General features: G+C 40.6%; 1 protein-coding gene across 3 annotated transcripts in view; it reads left to right on the top strand.

Annotated features, from left to right (window-relative positions):
- Nucleotides 1–13,030, top strand: part of tecta (tectorin alpha) — a 31,345-nt gene extending 18,315 nt beyond the window's left edge. The window contains exons 12-24 of one of the 3 annotated variants that reach the window (XM_008428601.3): nucleotides 76–733; nucleotides 2,597–2,796; nucleotides 3,218–3,598; nucleotides 5,407–5,693; nucleotides 5,875–6,155; nucleotides 6,970–7,080; nucleotides 7,151–7,356; nucleotides 7,773–7,936; nucleotides 8,401–8,649; nucleotides 9,532–9,694; nucleotides 9,782–9,866; nucleotides 10,919–11,038; nucleotides 12,439–13,030. In XM_008428601.3, the coding sequence (XP_008426823.1) occupies nucleotides 76–733; nucleotides 2,597–2,796; nucleotides 3,218–3,598; nucleotides 5,407–5,693; nucleotides 5,875–6,155; nucleotides 6,970–7,080; nucleotides 7,151–7,356; nucleotides 7,773–7,936; nucleotides 8,401–8,649; nucleotides 9,532–9,694; nucleotides 9,782–9,866; nucleotides 10,919–11,038; nucleotides 12,439–12,542 (3,009 nt within the window). In that variant the 3' untranslated portion in view covers nucleotides 12,543–13,030. Of the gene's footprint in view, nucleotides 1–75; nucleotides 734–2,596; nucleotides 2,797–3,217; nucleotides 3,599–5,406; nucleotides 5,694–5,874; nucleotides 6,156–6,969; nucleotides 7,085–7,150; nucleotides 7,357–7,772; nucleotides 7,937–8,400; nucleotides 8,650–9,531; nucleotides 9,695–9,781; nucleotides 9,867–10,918; nucleotides 11,039–12,438 lie in introns of those variants that run through there. The other 2 variants (XM_008428602.3, XM_008428605.3) reach the window with 2 other exon arrangements.
- The last annotated feature ends 419 nt before the right edge of the window (nucleotides 13,031–13,449 follow it).

Raw genomic sequence — 13,449 nt, 5'->3', positions numbered from 1 at the left:
ACAAACATGCAAGTCAGCAGGATTAGAAACTCTAACTTGGAAATGACTCGACTCAGTTGTACTGTCGTCACTCAGGTCAACAAGGAGCGCCTGTACCTTCCCTTGAAGCTGGGCCCGGGGAAGGTCAACATCACTTCCTTGGGGATGCTGCTTGTTCTGGAGACGGACTTCGGCCTGAAGGTGTCGTATGACTGGAACACGCTCCTCCTTTTGACTTTACCGAGGGACCTCTACAACGCCTCCTGCGGCCTCTGCCAGGGCATGCCCTTCTCCCCGCCCACGCTGAGCTCCACGGACTGGGCCATGACCTGGGCGGAAAGGGACACCTTCTGCCAGGTGGGCTGCGGCGACTCCTGCCCACGCTGCGGGCTCGGGGAGAAGAGCATGCCCAACAGCGCCCCCCTCATGGTGGCCGACTCCAGCATGATTAGCGACAACGAGGACGAGCCGAACGGAGTCGCCACCGGCATACGCTTCCACGTCGGGGACGGACTCTACGTGTTTGTGGAGCCGGAGGCCGTCAGGCTGTGTGGGCTGATTGTGGACCGGGGAGGCGCATTTGCACGGTGTCACAGCAAGGTGGCGCCGGCGTTCTTTTATCAGAGCTGCCTGCAGGACACTTGTTTGGACCAAGGAGCTCAGGATACAATCTGTAACTGGCTGCAGATCTACGCCAGCACCTGCCAGACACAGGGTGTGCCTTTAACCGGCTGGAGGAGTGACACGCCGTGTGGTGAGTGACCTCATCTACGTTTTAACTCAAAAACTGATGTAGAGAAAAAGTGATCATCCCCTAAACACAGTGAGTGGGTGTCTGAGAACTGGTGAAGAGTCTTTAAAGGTGACCTATTATGCTTCCTTGAGCAGGTTAGGATCAGTCTATGGGCTACAAAACCTGTTTATTGCATGTTTTTGTTTTTGCACAAAATCATTCTTAGAAAATGAGATTTCAGTGAGCTCAGTTCTGCCCTGCGAGCTCCTTTCTGAATTAGATATTTTAGGGTCTCTGTTGCTTTAAATCCAAATTATCTGCTGCTAGCCACAGGTCCCAAGTCAATGTTTAAACTTGCACATGAAAATGGCTACAAACAGATGCACAACAATACAGTTGTACATCTTTGAAAAGCAGAAGTAGAGCCTCCTGCTCAACCAACAAGAATGCAGCAAGTTGTTTCTGAATGGTGAGTGAACAACAAAACATTTTTCTTTTTCAGCAGCCATTGCACAGGTTGCTAGGTGATGGAGAGTAGCTCCGCTGGGGTTGCTAGGTAACAGCGCAGTGCCTGTTGATTTGTTACATTACAATCCGGATGTTTCATTTTCCATTCACCAAAAAACATGAACCTATTGCCAAAAACCGACTGGGTTTTTTTAAGCACTGGGACTGTTTTAGAAGCAGTTGAGGCCCAGAAGGAAGAACAAAAATGTGCAAAATGTGAATTTTGCACAGTTGGTCCTCTTTAATGTAGAATCCTGTGAATAAGTAATGAGTCTTTAACATCACCTTTGGGGAATTTTGTCCCACTCTTCTTTGTTGAGTTGTTGTAATTAAATGACTTTGGAAAGTTTCAAAGCGTGAACAGCCTGTCTATATTTCAGTGCCGACTTTGACTAGGCCACCCTAAAACCTAATGTATGTGTTTTGGAACCATTGAGTGGTTGACCTGCTAGTTTGTTTCGGATTATTGTTGGACCCTGTCATGTAAGGTGAAGCAGCAAAGGATCATCATACTGCCACCACCATGTTTGACTACAGGTATGAAGTTCTGGTTCTGAACAGTGTGGAGGTTTACTCCTGAGAAAATGTTTCACAGAAACATTTTCTCAGGAGTTTCTGTGACCATCCAAGTGTTTTTTGGATCTATGTGTTCTTCTGGGTCAGACGTGGTTTTGGTCTTGAAACTCTCCTATGGAGGCCATTTTCTCCCTTTCTTATTGTTGGATCATGACCTCTGACCTTAACTGAGTCAATAAGTTAAATCATCGTTTTCTGATGTTATTTTCTTCTGATATTCAAATTTTTTAATGACCTGAAATGTCGATGTAACAAAATCGCTTTAAAACAATCAAAGCCTGAGCATCAGAGTCGGATGCTGCTCTAAAAACGGATGTTTACAGATGTGATGCTCGCATATCTAAATGATATTGTTATCTCTACTTTAAATAAAGTCTTTGCTGCTTTGCGTTGTTTTATTAAAGGTTAAACAGACTATCATGAACACCATTATGTTGACCCTCCTGTAGATTAGTACAGGACGGCCACAGTTCACTAAATCAACAGAAAATGATTTAATGAACTAAATCTGTTCATTATAATTTAAAACAAATAGTTTCATCATTTATTAAAACGTGCACATATTTAAATATTTTATTAATAAACACTTATTTTATTAATAATACGGTAGTTTATTATGTATTTGAATATTTTGCACATCTGTGGATGGAGATCTTCTGTGAAGGTTAAACCAATCAGATGTTGGGATCTACTTTAGAAACCACAGTGACTATTTAAAAAATAATCACAAAAGATAATCATATTTACCATTAGAGCTTCTGTTCCCAGTTTGTAGAGTAACTTACTGGTTTCTGCTCCCAGTCCAGAGCTGTCCTCCGAACAGCCATTACTCCAGCTGCATGTCGGTGTGCCCGCCGCAGTGCGCCCCCGCCCGCGGCCAGCGGGACTGCAGCCAGGACTGCGTGGAGGGCTGCCAGTGCGACCTGGGCTACGTGCTCAACGGCAAGAGCTGCATCCTGTCGCAAAACTGCGGCTGCTACACCGATGGAAAATACTACGAGGTCAGTGTCCGCTGGAAACGCTTTAGACGGGCCTGGATTTCTACAGGTTTCCCTCCAAGAAACCGTCCAGTGAGGTTCTAGTCAACAGGTGTCGGCGCGTTTTAAGCTTTTCTTTGGACTTTGGCTGCTTTTCCTCTGATTTTCACTCTTTGTACCGGAAGATAATGTCACATTTCTCAGTTTTTACAATTTTTATTCAACCACTGAAGCTTCTTTTTTGCCTTATTTTAAAGACGTAAGAATACTCACAAAATTTGTGATTTGAAAAAAATATATATATATATATTTTGGTCTGTATAGTCCAGTTAATGATTAATCGGTTGTTAAATCAGTTGACAGTTAATTCAATAATTAGCTCTAGTCCACGGTGTAAGAAATATTTTTTTCCGTGATTCTAACGTCTAAAATGTTTCACCTTCAGCCCAAACAGCTGTTCTGGAACAACGACTGCACCAAGCGCTGCCAGTGCATCGGGCGGAACCTGATCCAGTGCGACCCGCGGCGCTGCAAGGCGGAGGAAGAGTGCACTCTGCGATTCGGGGTGCGGGGCTGCTTCGCGCGGCGCTCTCAGCACTGCGTGGCGTCGGGCGGCGGCGTCTTCAGGACCTTCGACGGGGCGTCACTGCGTCTCCCAGCCTCCTGCTCCTTTGTCCTGTCCACAAACTGCCGCAAGCTGCCGGACCTCTCCTTCCAGCTCATCGCTAACTTCGATAAGTGGAGCACGCCCAACCTCACCACCATCTCACATGTCTACCTCTACATTAACGAGGAGAACATCCTGATCTCTGGCAGCACCGTCAAGGTAAACACACCTGTGAAAACACACCTGTGGTTTCCTATCTGCAAACTCCGTAAAGTTCCAAAGTAAGACAGACTTTTAAATACTAAAATAACTGTGAGCTTGTTTCTGTTTTGATTGGATTTGTTTAAAGCTCATCAGTTTCTCTAAGAACTCAGGAGGAGTGAATGTTATTATGACACATTTATGCTTCATTTTTTCACCTAATGAATTTGTTTTCTGCTTGAATTGTGCAGGATGAACGTCATCATATGTGAACAATAGTGAAAGTAGAATTTATTTTACTTTCACTTCATGTTTCATTGAAACATGAAGTGTTTCAATGAAACATGAAGTGTTTCTAAAAAAATATAACTTTTCAATGAAAAGTTATATTTTCATTGAAACATGAAGTTTTAAAAGGAAGCGTAAACATTTTTGATGCTTCTGGGCCTCAGTGAAGCCTGGACTTCTGAAAAGCAACAGTAGAGGATGTTTCATGTTGTACAGGATACCTCAGAACGACCCATTCTGAGTACAGAACCGTCCAAAAGTCTGTAGTCTGGCTCTGATTTTATAACATTTAGCTTTTAAAGAGCCAGATTTAAATTTAGTCTTTTAAAGTGGGTTTAGTTCTTTAGTCCTCAACCTGTTGTAACTATCTAACCCTGAATAACATTGAACAGATTATCACTAACACAGAAAAGAGCTGCTAGTTTTCAGAAAGACGGAATTATAAGCAAAGCGTTTTTGCATCACTTTTGTTATTTTTTCTCTTATTTCTGTTGGTTCTGTTCTGGGAAACCTTTAACAACCGACCAGACAAGCAGATCCAGAGCTAATCTCCATTTACCTCCTTCTGTCCAGTTTACCAGCTACCTCTTTGTAACGGCCTGTTAGGATCCAAGGCCTTCGTCTGTCACAGAGGTAGATGCTGAGCTTCTTCTGGCCTCTAATCCTGGTGTTTATTAATCCTAATGAACCTTTAACTACAACATTTCACTGCACTGGCCTCAGATCTGTGAACCTTTAGTTCGTGATTAGGTTTATATTCATGCAGCACATCACCTCAGATCCACATCAAACAGTTGATCTGAGGCGATGCAGGTTAGAAATCCAACCTCGAGCAGAGCTGGATTCTGCTGTTTGGACTGAACCGGACCAGTCAGGTTGTACCAGGAAGTCAGAATCTCTGAGCTCAGAGTCTGACTCAGAGAGTTTCTCATCACCCACAAACATTTATAAATCCAATATGGCTGCCATGCATGTACAAAGCAGCAACATCTGCCATCATAATCTGTCTAGAGCTGCAAATGTAACATCACATAAAAATAATCAATTATGATTTTGGATAAATATCTAGGAATTTTTTGGTAATTTTTAATGAATCACAATTTTATTTCTGTTTTGCGGTTTTGAAATAAAAAAATAAATAAAATGTTTGCAGAAAGAGCACTAATATGTTTTCTTCTATAGGATGTGGATGTTTGTGGACAACTGTGTAAAAACACAAAAAAAATCATAGTTTCAACCTAATGAAAGAAAAATATAGATCTAAAAACACTTCTGGTACTTTTAGTGTCATCACTTTGTGGAAATTTAATGCAATTATTACTTTTATTATATCTACATTTAACCATTAGTTGATTCTTTAGTCAGAGTTAAGAGTCATTGTGAAAGGTTACATAAGCTGCAGGTTTCAGACCCCTGGTCTAGAGGGCCGCATAAAGCGCTATGGCGGGCCATATGTGGGCCCCAGACCTCGAGTTTTCCACTGTTGAACTCTGGCGATGTTCTGCTGCCTCTAACTGAAAACTGAATCGTCCCTCCAGGTGAACGGGACGCCCGTGTCCGTCCCCTTCCTGACCGGCCTGATGACGCGTCTGTCCACGTCCGAGGGCTTCATCGTCATCGACACGCCGCAGGACATTCAGGTTCGCTACAACCGCTTCAACACGCTCAGCATCACCATGGGCCAGCGGCTCCAGAACAAGGTGTGTGGCCTGTGTGGAAACTTCAACGGAGACCCCAACGACGACTACATCACCTCCAGGGGCAAACCGGCCGTCAGCGCGCTGGAGCTGGCCCAGAGCTGGAAGACCAACGGCATGCAGAACAGGTAGAGATGGAAACCTTTCATATCAGAGGAGAAACCTTTTGTAGCAGAGCGGGTAACGATGGAAACCTTTTAAAAAGCAGAACAGGTGATGATGAAAACCTTTCATAGATTGTCCCAACAGTCTGTGCAGCTTCGCTTCCCTTCACCCTGAGTAACTCAGCCGACTGCTTTTGTGTCCCAGTTGTGACGAGACCCAGTACGTGGCTTTAGCCCAGTCCTGTGACAACACGGCCGTCCTGGCGCTGCAGAGCGAAGACGCCTGTCAGAAGCTGACCCAGCTGAAGGGCTTCTTCCAGCCGTGCCACGGCCTGCTGGACCCGCAGCCCTTCTACCAGTCCTGCTACCTGGACGGCTGCTACAACCACCGCAAGGCGCAGGTCTGCGGCTCCCTGGCAGCCTACGCCGAGGCCTGCCGCTCCCTGGGAACCCTGACCACCAAGTGGATCACCCAGGAGAACTGCTGTAAGAGCCCCGTCAGACAGCTGGTCCTGTCCACTAGGGGGCGCCGTTAGAAAAAGTTATGCAGTCAGAAATTACTAATGGGAATAATTTGGGTTATTTAGCCTGTCATAAGAGAAGAAAATGCAGGTTAATTCTTCAAAGTTATATTTTTACCATGTTGTTCATTCATTTAAAAAAGTTTATTTCAAACTATATAATTAGTTAGCAAGCTAAATAATTATCTCCAAGCTACTTGGTAAGCGAGCTCAATATTTAGCTCCAATGTAAATATTTAGTTTAATGCAAAAATATTTTGTTTGACGTTAAATATTAAGCTTTAAACTAAATATTTAGTTTGACTCAATCTTTAGCTCCAAAGTAACTAAAGATTTAGCTTGCTCACTTACATTTTGGTTAATAAGTTTAACATTTAGCTCCAATCCAAATGTTTTCTTTAGCAGCTAAATATTGAGCTCCAATCTAAGCCAGGTATTTAGCTCCTCTTAGCTTTAAACTAAATATTTAATTTGACACTAAATATTTATCTTCCTCACTTCATATTTAGTTACAGCTAAATGTCTAGTTTGGAGCTAAATAAGTTGAAGTTGAATATTTAGTTTATCCACTAAGCATTTAGCTTCCTAATTACATATTTAGTTCCATTTTTATTTCTCTTATGAGAGGCCAAAGAACCCAATTTATTGCTGTTAATTCTTGGCTGTGTTGCATTTTTTTTTGCAAGTGATAAATCTGAGCGGTGTGAAAACTTCCAGGTTGATTTCTGGTGTTTCTGAGTGAGTGCGACAGCTAACATTGTGTGCTCACCTGTCTTTAGCAGAATGGATCTACGACCCGTGTGCCGGAGAGATCTGCACAAACTTCACCTGCGAGTTGGAGAACGGAGGCGACCTGTGCGGCTGTCCGGAGCTGCCCACCAACCCTGCAGGTGAAGCTCCCGCCGCGTCACGGCGCCCACACCCAGCAGACACGCCGGTGCTTCATCTGAATGTGTGCAGCAGGTGAGGATGACATCATCCAGGCGGAGGTGAACTGCAAGCACGCCCAGATGGAGGTCTCCATCTCCAAGTGCAAGCTCTTCCAGCTGGGCTTCGAACGCGAAGACGTGAGGATCAACGACGAGCGCTGCGCCGGGATCGAGGGCGAGGATTTCATCTCCTTCCACATCAACAACACCAAAGGCCACTGCGGCTCCATCGTCCAGGTGCTCATATCGCCTCTTTACGGTCAAACCGGTGGATCGTTTGACTCAAAACAAATATTGCAGTATCAAAAGATGACATCACATAGCAGAGCCTGACCTGAGCAGCTCCGTCATTTTAAACACAGAAATAAAAATGAACAAAGTTTCTGGCCAGTTTACATTCATACTTAAGTTTATTTTAAAAAGTGATCAACTGAAATCTTACTCACTTGACTATTTTATATTTTCTTTGTTGCATAAAGGTATTGTGTGATATTGTGTATTCATATGCAAATATTTTTTTTCATTCTGATAAAGTAAAAAAAAAACTGTTTTGAAGTTACACATTAGTTTTTTGTAAATCTCACTCGCTCCTCCTTTAACTGAATGTTTCTGGGCTGGAAGTGTTTATTTATTATTTATTTTGTCCTCTGCAGTCCAACGGCACACACATCATGTACAAGAACACCGTCTGGATCGAGAGCGTCAACAACACCGGCAACGTCATCACCAGAGACAAAACCATCAACGTGGAGTTTTCCTGCGCCTACGAGCTGGACCTGAAGATCTCCCTGGAAACGGTCCTGAAGCCCATGCTCAGGTCTCACGCCTGCCGCAAAAATGAAACCTAAAAAAATCCCCCAAATAATTCAGCTTTTATTCCAGCTTCATGACATCAGGCTGAGAAATACAGAAAAATACAAACATTTACTGAGTGGGGAAGAAAAATCCCACATTTTCTGCAAAACAACAATAATTTAAATCAAACTGAATTTAAACATTTAGAGTGCTTTATGGAGGGAGAAAGGGCAAACAATTAGGAAATATATTAAAATGCTAACTGCAAATTTTAAGCTTCGTGTTAAAAAATGCAAATTTAAAGCAAATTAAACCCGAGGGACTAAAGAAATAATCCAAATAATTAATATTTTACCATTTTTAGTCTTGATTAGAAGGAACCAGTAGATTCTGCATGAGCCAGTAAAATAATTACTATTATTATTCTTATTATTATTAACATTATTTTGGGACAGAAATGTCTGATGCTTTCTGCTCTCCCTCCAGCGTGATCAACCTCACCCTGCCGACCCAGGAGGGAAACTTCATCACCAAGATGGCGCTCTACAAGAACTCGTCGTACCGCCACCCGTACCGGGAGGGCGAGGTGGTGCTGAGCACGCGGGACATCCTGTTCGTGGGCGTGTTCGTGGAGGGGGCGGACGTCAACCAGCTCATCCTCATCGTCAACATGTGCTGGGCCACGCCATCGCGCTACAGCAGCGACAGACTGCGCTACATCATCATAGAGAGAGGGTAGGACGCCTCAACAAGAAGGTTCACTTAGTCAGCAGAAACCAAAACCCAGCCTGACGGGCTGGATTTATTTTATTTTAATGGTTTTTGGAACAAGAAAATAATGCCGCCCCCTTCTGATGACGCCCTGGGCAGCTGCCCACATTGTTCAATTTTGTTAGATAAAAACGAGATAAAAATGAATTAAAATATGTATTTAAAATGCAGCTGTCGCTGCCATATTTTGTTGTTTTTAAGAGCTGAAACCAGAAGTTTCATATATTAAATAAAAAGACTCATATTTATGTTTTTTTTCCTGTCTGACCTGAAGTCAGAATAAACTTTTTCTGTTTTAGGTCATTTATGATTTCCAATTGTTTCCCTATTTGCTAAATTTAAGCTGATTTTTACTTTGTGTTAAAATTAGACAAAGATAAATAAAGTGAATACCTAAAAATTTCATTTATTAAAGGGGGGGAAAAAAGCTACCCAAACTTGTATGAAAAAGTAATCACACCCACAACCTCAGAAACCTTGGCAACAGAAACCATCAAATGTTTCTGGTGATGAGCATTTAGCATCACCTTGTGGATGACCTTTGACCTTTTCTGCTTTTGCTGAATTGATTTAATTCAGTTTTCCAACAAGACCTGTCTGCTTAAGATCATTACATAGCATCATTATTCCACTTCAGACTTTAACTAGGCCACCCAAAGCCGTCATTTTGCTGTTTCTGAGCCTTTCAGAAGCATAAAAGAAGCCTTATTGTCTTGTAAAAAAGACAAACTATTGTCTTTTTTACAAGACAAACTATTTCCAAAAACTTAGAATAAATCATTTCTGTTTATTTTACTTATAAAACCTTTTTGGTTTGTAGAGGCTGATGTGTTTTTCCTCCTCCAGGTGTCCGAACACGAAGGACAACACCATCGGCATGGCGGAGAACGGCGTGTCCCTCACCTGCCGCTTCCACGTCACCGTCTTCAAGTTCATCGGCGACTACGACGAGGTGCACCTGCACTGTGACGTGTCGCTGTGCGACTCGGACACCAACGCCTGCAAAGTGGTGAGAGGCTCGAGGAAAGACGCTCGGCGCCAATCGGAGCGCGTTCCTCTTTCCGTTTTAGTAAAGCTGTGTGTCATGTTGGTCCAGAACTGTCCACACAAGAGGAGGATGTACTCAGAGGACAGCGAGCACAAGGAGCACATCCTGTCAGTGGGACCCATCAGGAGGAGAGGTCAGAAAACTGTCCGCAGGCTCACTTTATTTCACCAAGACTAACTTTAACATGAATCATAAACTCCTCTGGGTCTGGAGGACGACGAGTCCAAATCCAGCTGCTGGCACCTTTTAATGAAAGAAATTATTTTAAATTTTAGCTGAACCTTTTATTTTAAAAAGCTTTTACTGTTTATATAAAAACTTTTAAAAAACAACTGAACTTTAAAAAGTAAATGGTAAAAAATCATTTTAAAAATAATTTTAAAAAACTTTTTCCTGTTTTTTATTCAGAATCTAAATCATCTTATTAAAGTAGGTGATCTGTTTTTTTAATAAAATTATTTTTAATGGTTTAAAATAAAACCTGCCAGACCTTTTTTCTTTTATTAAAATATACATATATTTTTATTTAATTTAAAACATGTCAAAAACTTTTTCTCTTCTTTTTTCATGAAAAAAAAATTACAAATGATTTTAAAATCAGCCAAACTTTTATTTTTAAGGTAAAAAATGAAAACACTATTAACTGAACTTTTTTTCTTTATTATAGAAAGAATTAAAAGAAAAATTAATTATTAAAAACAGTGGAACTTTTTTCTATAAATAAATAAAAATTGCATTAGAAAAATTTAAATTAAAAAAAAAAACAGAATTTTTAAGGTGCATTCAGGTACAGCTCGTACACTGGAGCGTCTATATATCAAAACAACTCCAAAGTGATGTAAACATTTTTTATTCTGACGCATCAAAGCGTCTAAATAATTTTAATTCATCCAGGCATTAACTGAAACCTGATCATCCTTAATTATTCACAGTAATCAAATGAAATCTCCAGTCAGCTCTCTGTTTAAAGTTGTAACACAAAATAAAATTAATTCAAGAAATGTTAAAAGAAATGGAAGAAACTTTTTCCAAATATCTCCAATAATCAATAAACTGGAAGTAAAACTTCACAAAATAAACCAATAAATGTTGAATAAAAGTAAAAACTTGACAGTATTTGTTAAAAAGCAGCTTTTGTTTTGTCTTGGTTTTTATGTCAATGACATCACTTCCTTTTTCCTCCAGAGTCTGACTGGTGTGAGGAAGACAACGGTGGCTGTGAGCAGATCTGCAGCAGTAAGGGAACTGGGCCCATCTGCAGCTGTGTGACTGGGATGCTGCAGCCTGACGGGAAAAGCTGCCGCAGTAAGACAGACACGACAGTCTGCAAACATTTAGTCACTGAGTCTGATCTGAAATGTCCTAGTTAAAGGTTGAAAATTAATTTGTTTAGTGCTCCAACAAGCTTCCACATTTATTATATTTACCTGGTTAAACTGTCACTACAGCCTCAGTATTCACTTTAAACTGTGTTTGCAGTGGGGTTCTATGAAGTAGTCGTCAGTAGTCAGTAACTTACCTGCAAATTCCCACTCAAACCAGTTGAACAAATTCTCATCCGGCTGTTTTTTTGTGGATCTTCCACATGTCCTTTTGTCTCCATTTTGTCTTTTTTACGCCACAGTAAAACATTTTTACTGTTTTCTGGTTGATTTCTGCACTAAAAGTACAAAACAATAGAACTTTATAGTCTGATAACACGTCACCTTTCAGATTGGTGTGAAAGTTCTGAGTTTAGGTTGATAAACATTTTCTGTGAAACAAAACTTGAAATTATGTCGCTGATTTTTATTTATTTTTTGTGAAATATTCTTTAATAATGCAGCTTAGGAAGCAGCCAATCCAGAGGCAGCATTTATCTTAAACATGTGATACAAAAATGGCTCAAATTATTTTTCCAGCTCGATTGGAGGTTGATGCAGTTAAAGAAAACATTCAAAAACAACAAAAAGCAAATTAAACACAAAATACTTTATTAACTATATTTGTCTCTTTTAGTTAAATTTCATAGTAAAGATGACGACAAACATCCAGTAACTTTTACTTTAGTAAACTTCATTAAATAAACCGAAGTTTCTGAAGAATGAGCGACTCACATCCTGTTGTAGAATAAAAACCAAAAAATCCAAAGATTACAGGGAAAAAGGCAAATCTGCTGTATCTTATGTTTCAGATCTTATTTATTTTTATTAAAATATTTAATTGTGTTACTTTTAAAGATAAAACAAAAATATTTTTAAAAAGTTTCTGCTTTCCATGAATCATTCACAAATACTTTTGGACAGGTTGTTGTAATCAACACCTGCAGGATGCTGCGTTCCCACGGTAACAGGGTGGAAAAATAAAGCTTTCCTATGGGAAAACATGTCAGCAACGCAAATAATCTGCTCTGTAAACATTAATACATACATTTATTAGACAATATAACACGGAAAAAAGCAATTAAAGTGTTTACTGAGAACATGCTATCTACTTTTTCTTGCATTTATGCTGCATTTTCAATGATTTCTCTTTATCTGTTGCCTCAAAATAACAAATCTGAGCTTGTTTCCCTCAGAGAACAGAGAAAACTTTACAGAAATTAGACTTAAGCCATAGCTGAGTTCTGCGTGTTTGTTGAATGTGTGAAGCATAAAATCTGAATCTATAAATATCTGGGGATTATTTGCATATCTGATGGTTTTGTTCTGGTTTTGGTTCTGCAGCTCTGAGCTCGTCCTGTAAGGTCGCCCCTGCTCTGCCTCTGCTGAGCGCCAGCGCCGTAATCTCCATCATCCTCACCCACTTTAACTCCTTCATCGTCTCCTAACAGCCACAGCAGCCAAACGCCAAACAGAAAAGACTTGAAGACGAGAGGAAGAGGAATTTGAATTTCTTGAGTGCAGATGTGAAAATAGCTCTTTGTAGAACGCTGTAAAGCTTCTGTTCTTTAGATTCATCAGGATTTCTAATTTAAAGTGTGTAGAAGTTGTGTTTTTTTAATGTTTTTATAACGTTTCTGTTTTCCTTTTTACGGAAGTATTGTGTTATAAATAATCACCACCAGATGGCGCCAAAGAAGCAAATATCTTCAAATCTGAACAGTGGAACGTTTGAGGTGGATTAAATGTGAAAGTCAGGGAGAGATTGTGATTAAATTATTATAAACTACATTTCTGGGTGAAATAAAACATGATTGGATAGTTTGACAGTCAGAACTGTAAGAGTAGGATCTGAAACTGGCCTTTTTAAGCGTTACCTCTGGCGTAACAGCCGCATCTAAAATAAATACTCATTGAATTGAGTCACAGAATGACATTTTTGTTGCAATCTGTATTTCATTTTATCATTTATTCAAATAGTTTGTGAGGATTTTCTTGCAGCATCTCCAAGCTGAAGTTCTGTTGAACTGGGAAATTTTTGACTTCCCAGTCAGAAAAATCAACTGGAGTACCCTCCCAGATTTCTCACTGGGAAACTAGAGCTACTCCGACGCCCCCCAGCTACGACTTGGGGGGCGTCGTAGCTGTCCGTTTCAATATGGCCACTCCTCGCATCAACAGGAGTAAAATGAGATGGAAACCTTCCTATTTTCCAGGACACACATGTCTTGTGTGTCTTTAGTTTAGCTAGCAGTTAGTTAAACTAGCTAAACTAAACTACCTGAACTGATTTAGTTTAGCTATTCAAGCTAGCTACAGTTAGCTAAATTAACAATTTAGCTTAGCTATCTTACC

The sequence above is a fragment of the Poecilia reticulata genome, chromosome 14, assembly GCF_904066995.2.
Source record: "Poecilia reticulata chromosome 14, P_reticulata-male-v2, whole genome shotgun sequence".
NCBI lineage: Eukaryota > Metazoa > Chordata > Actinopteri > Cyprinodontiformes > Poeciliidae > Poecilia > Poecilia reticulata.
This window is presented reverse-complemented; position numbering and strand designations above follow the sequence as displayed.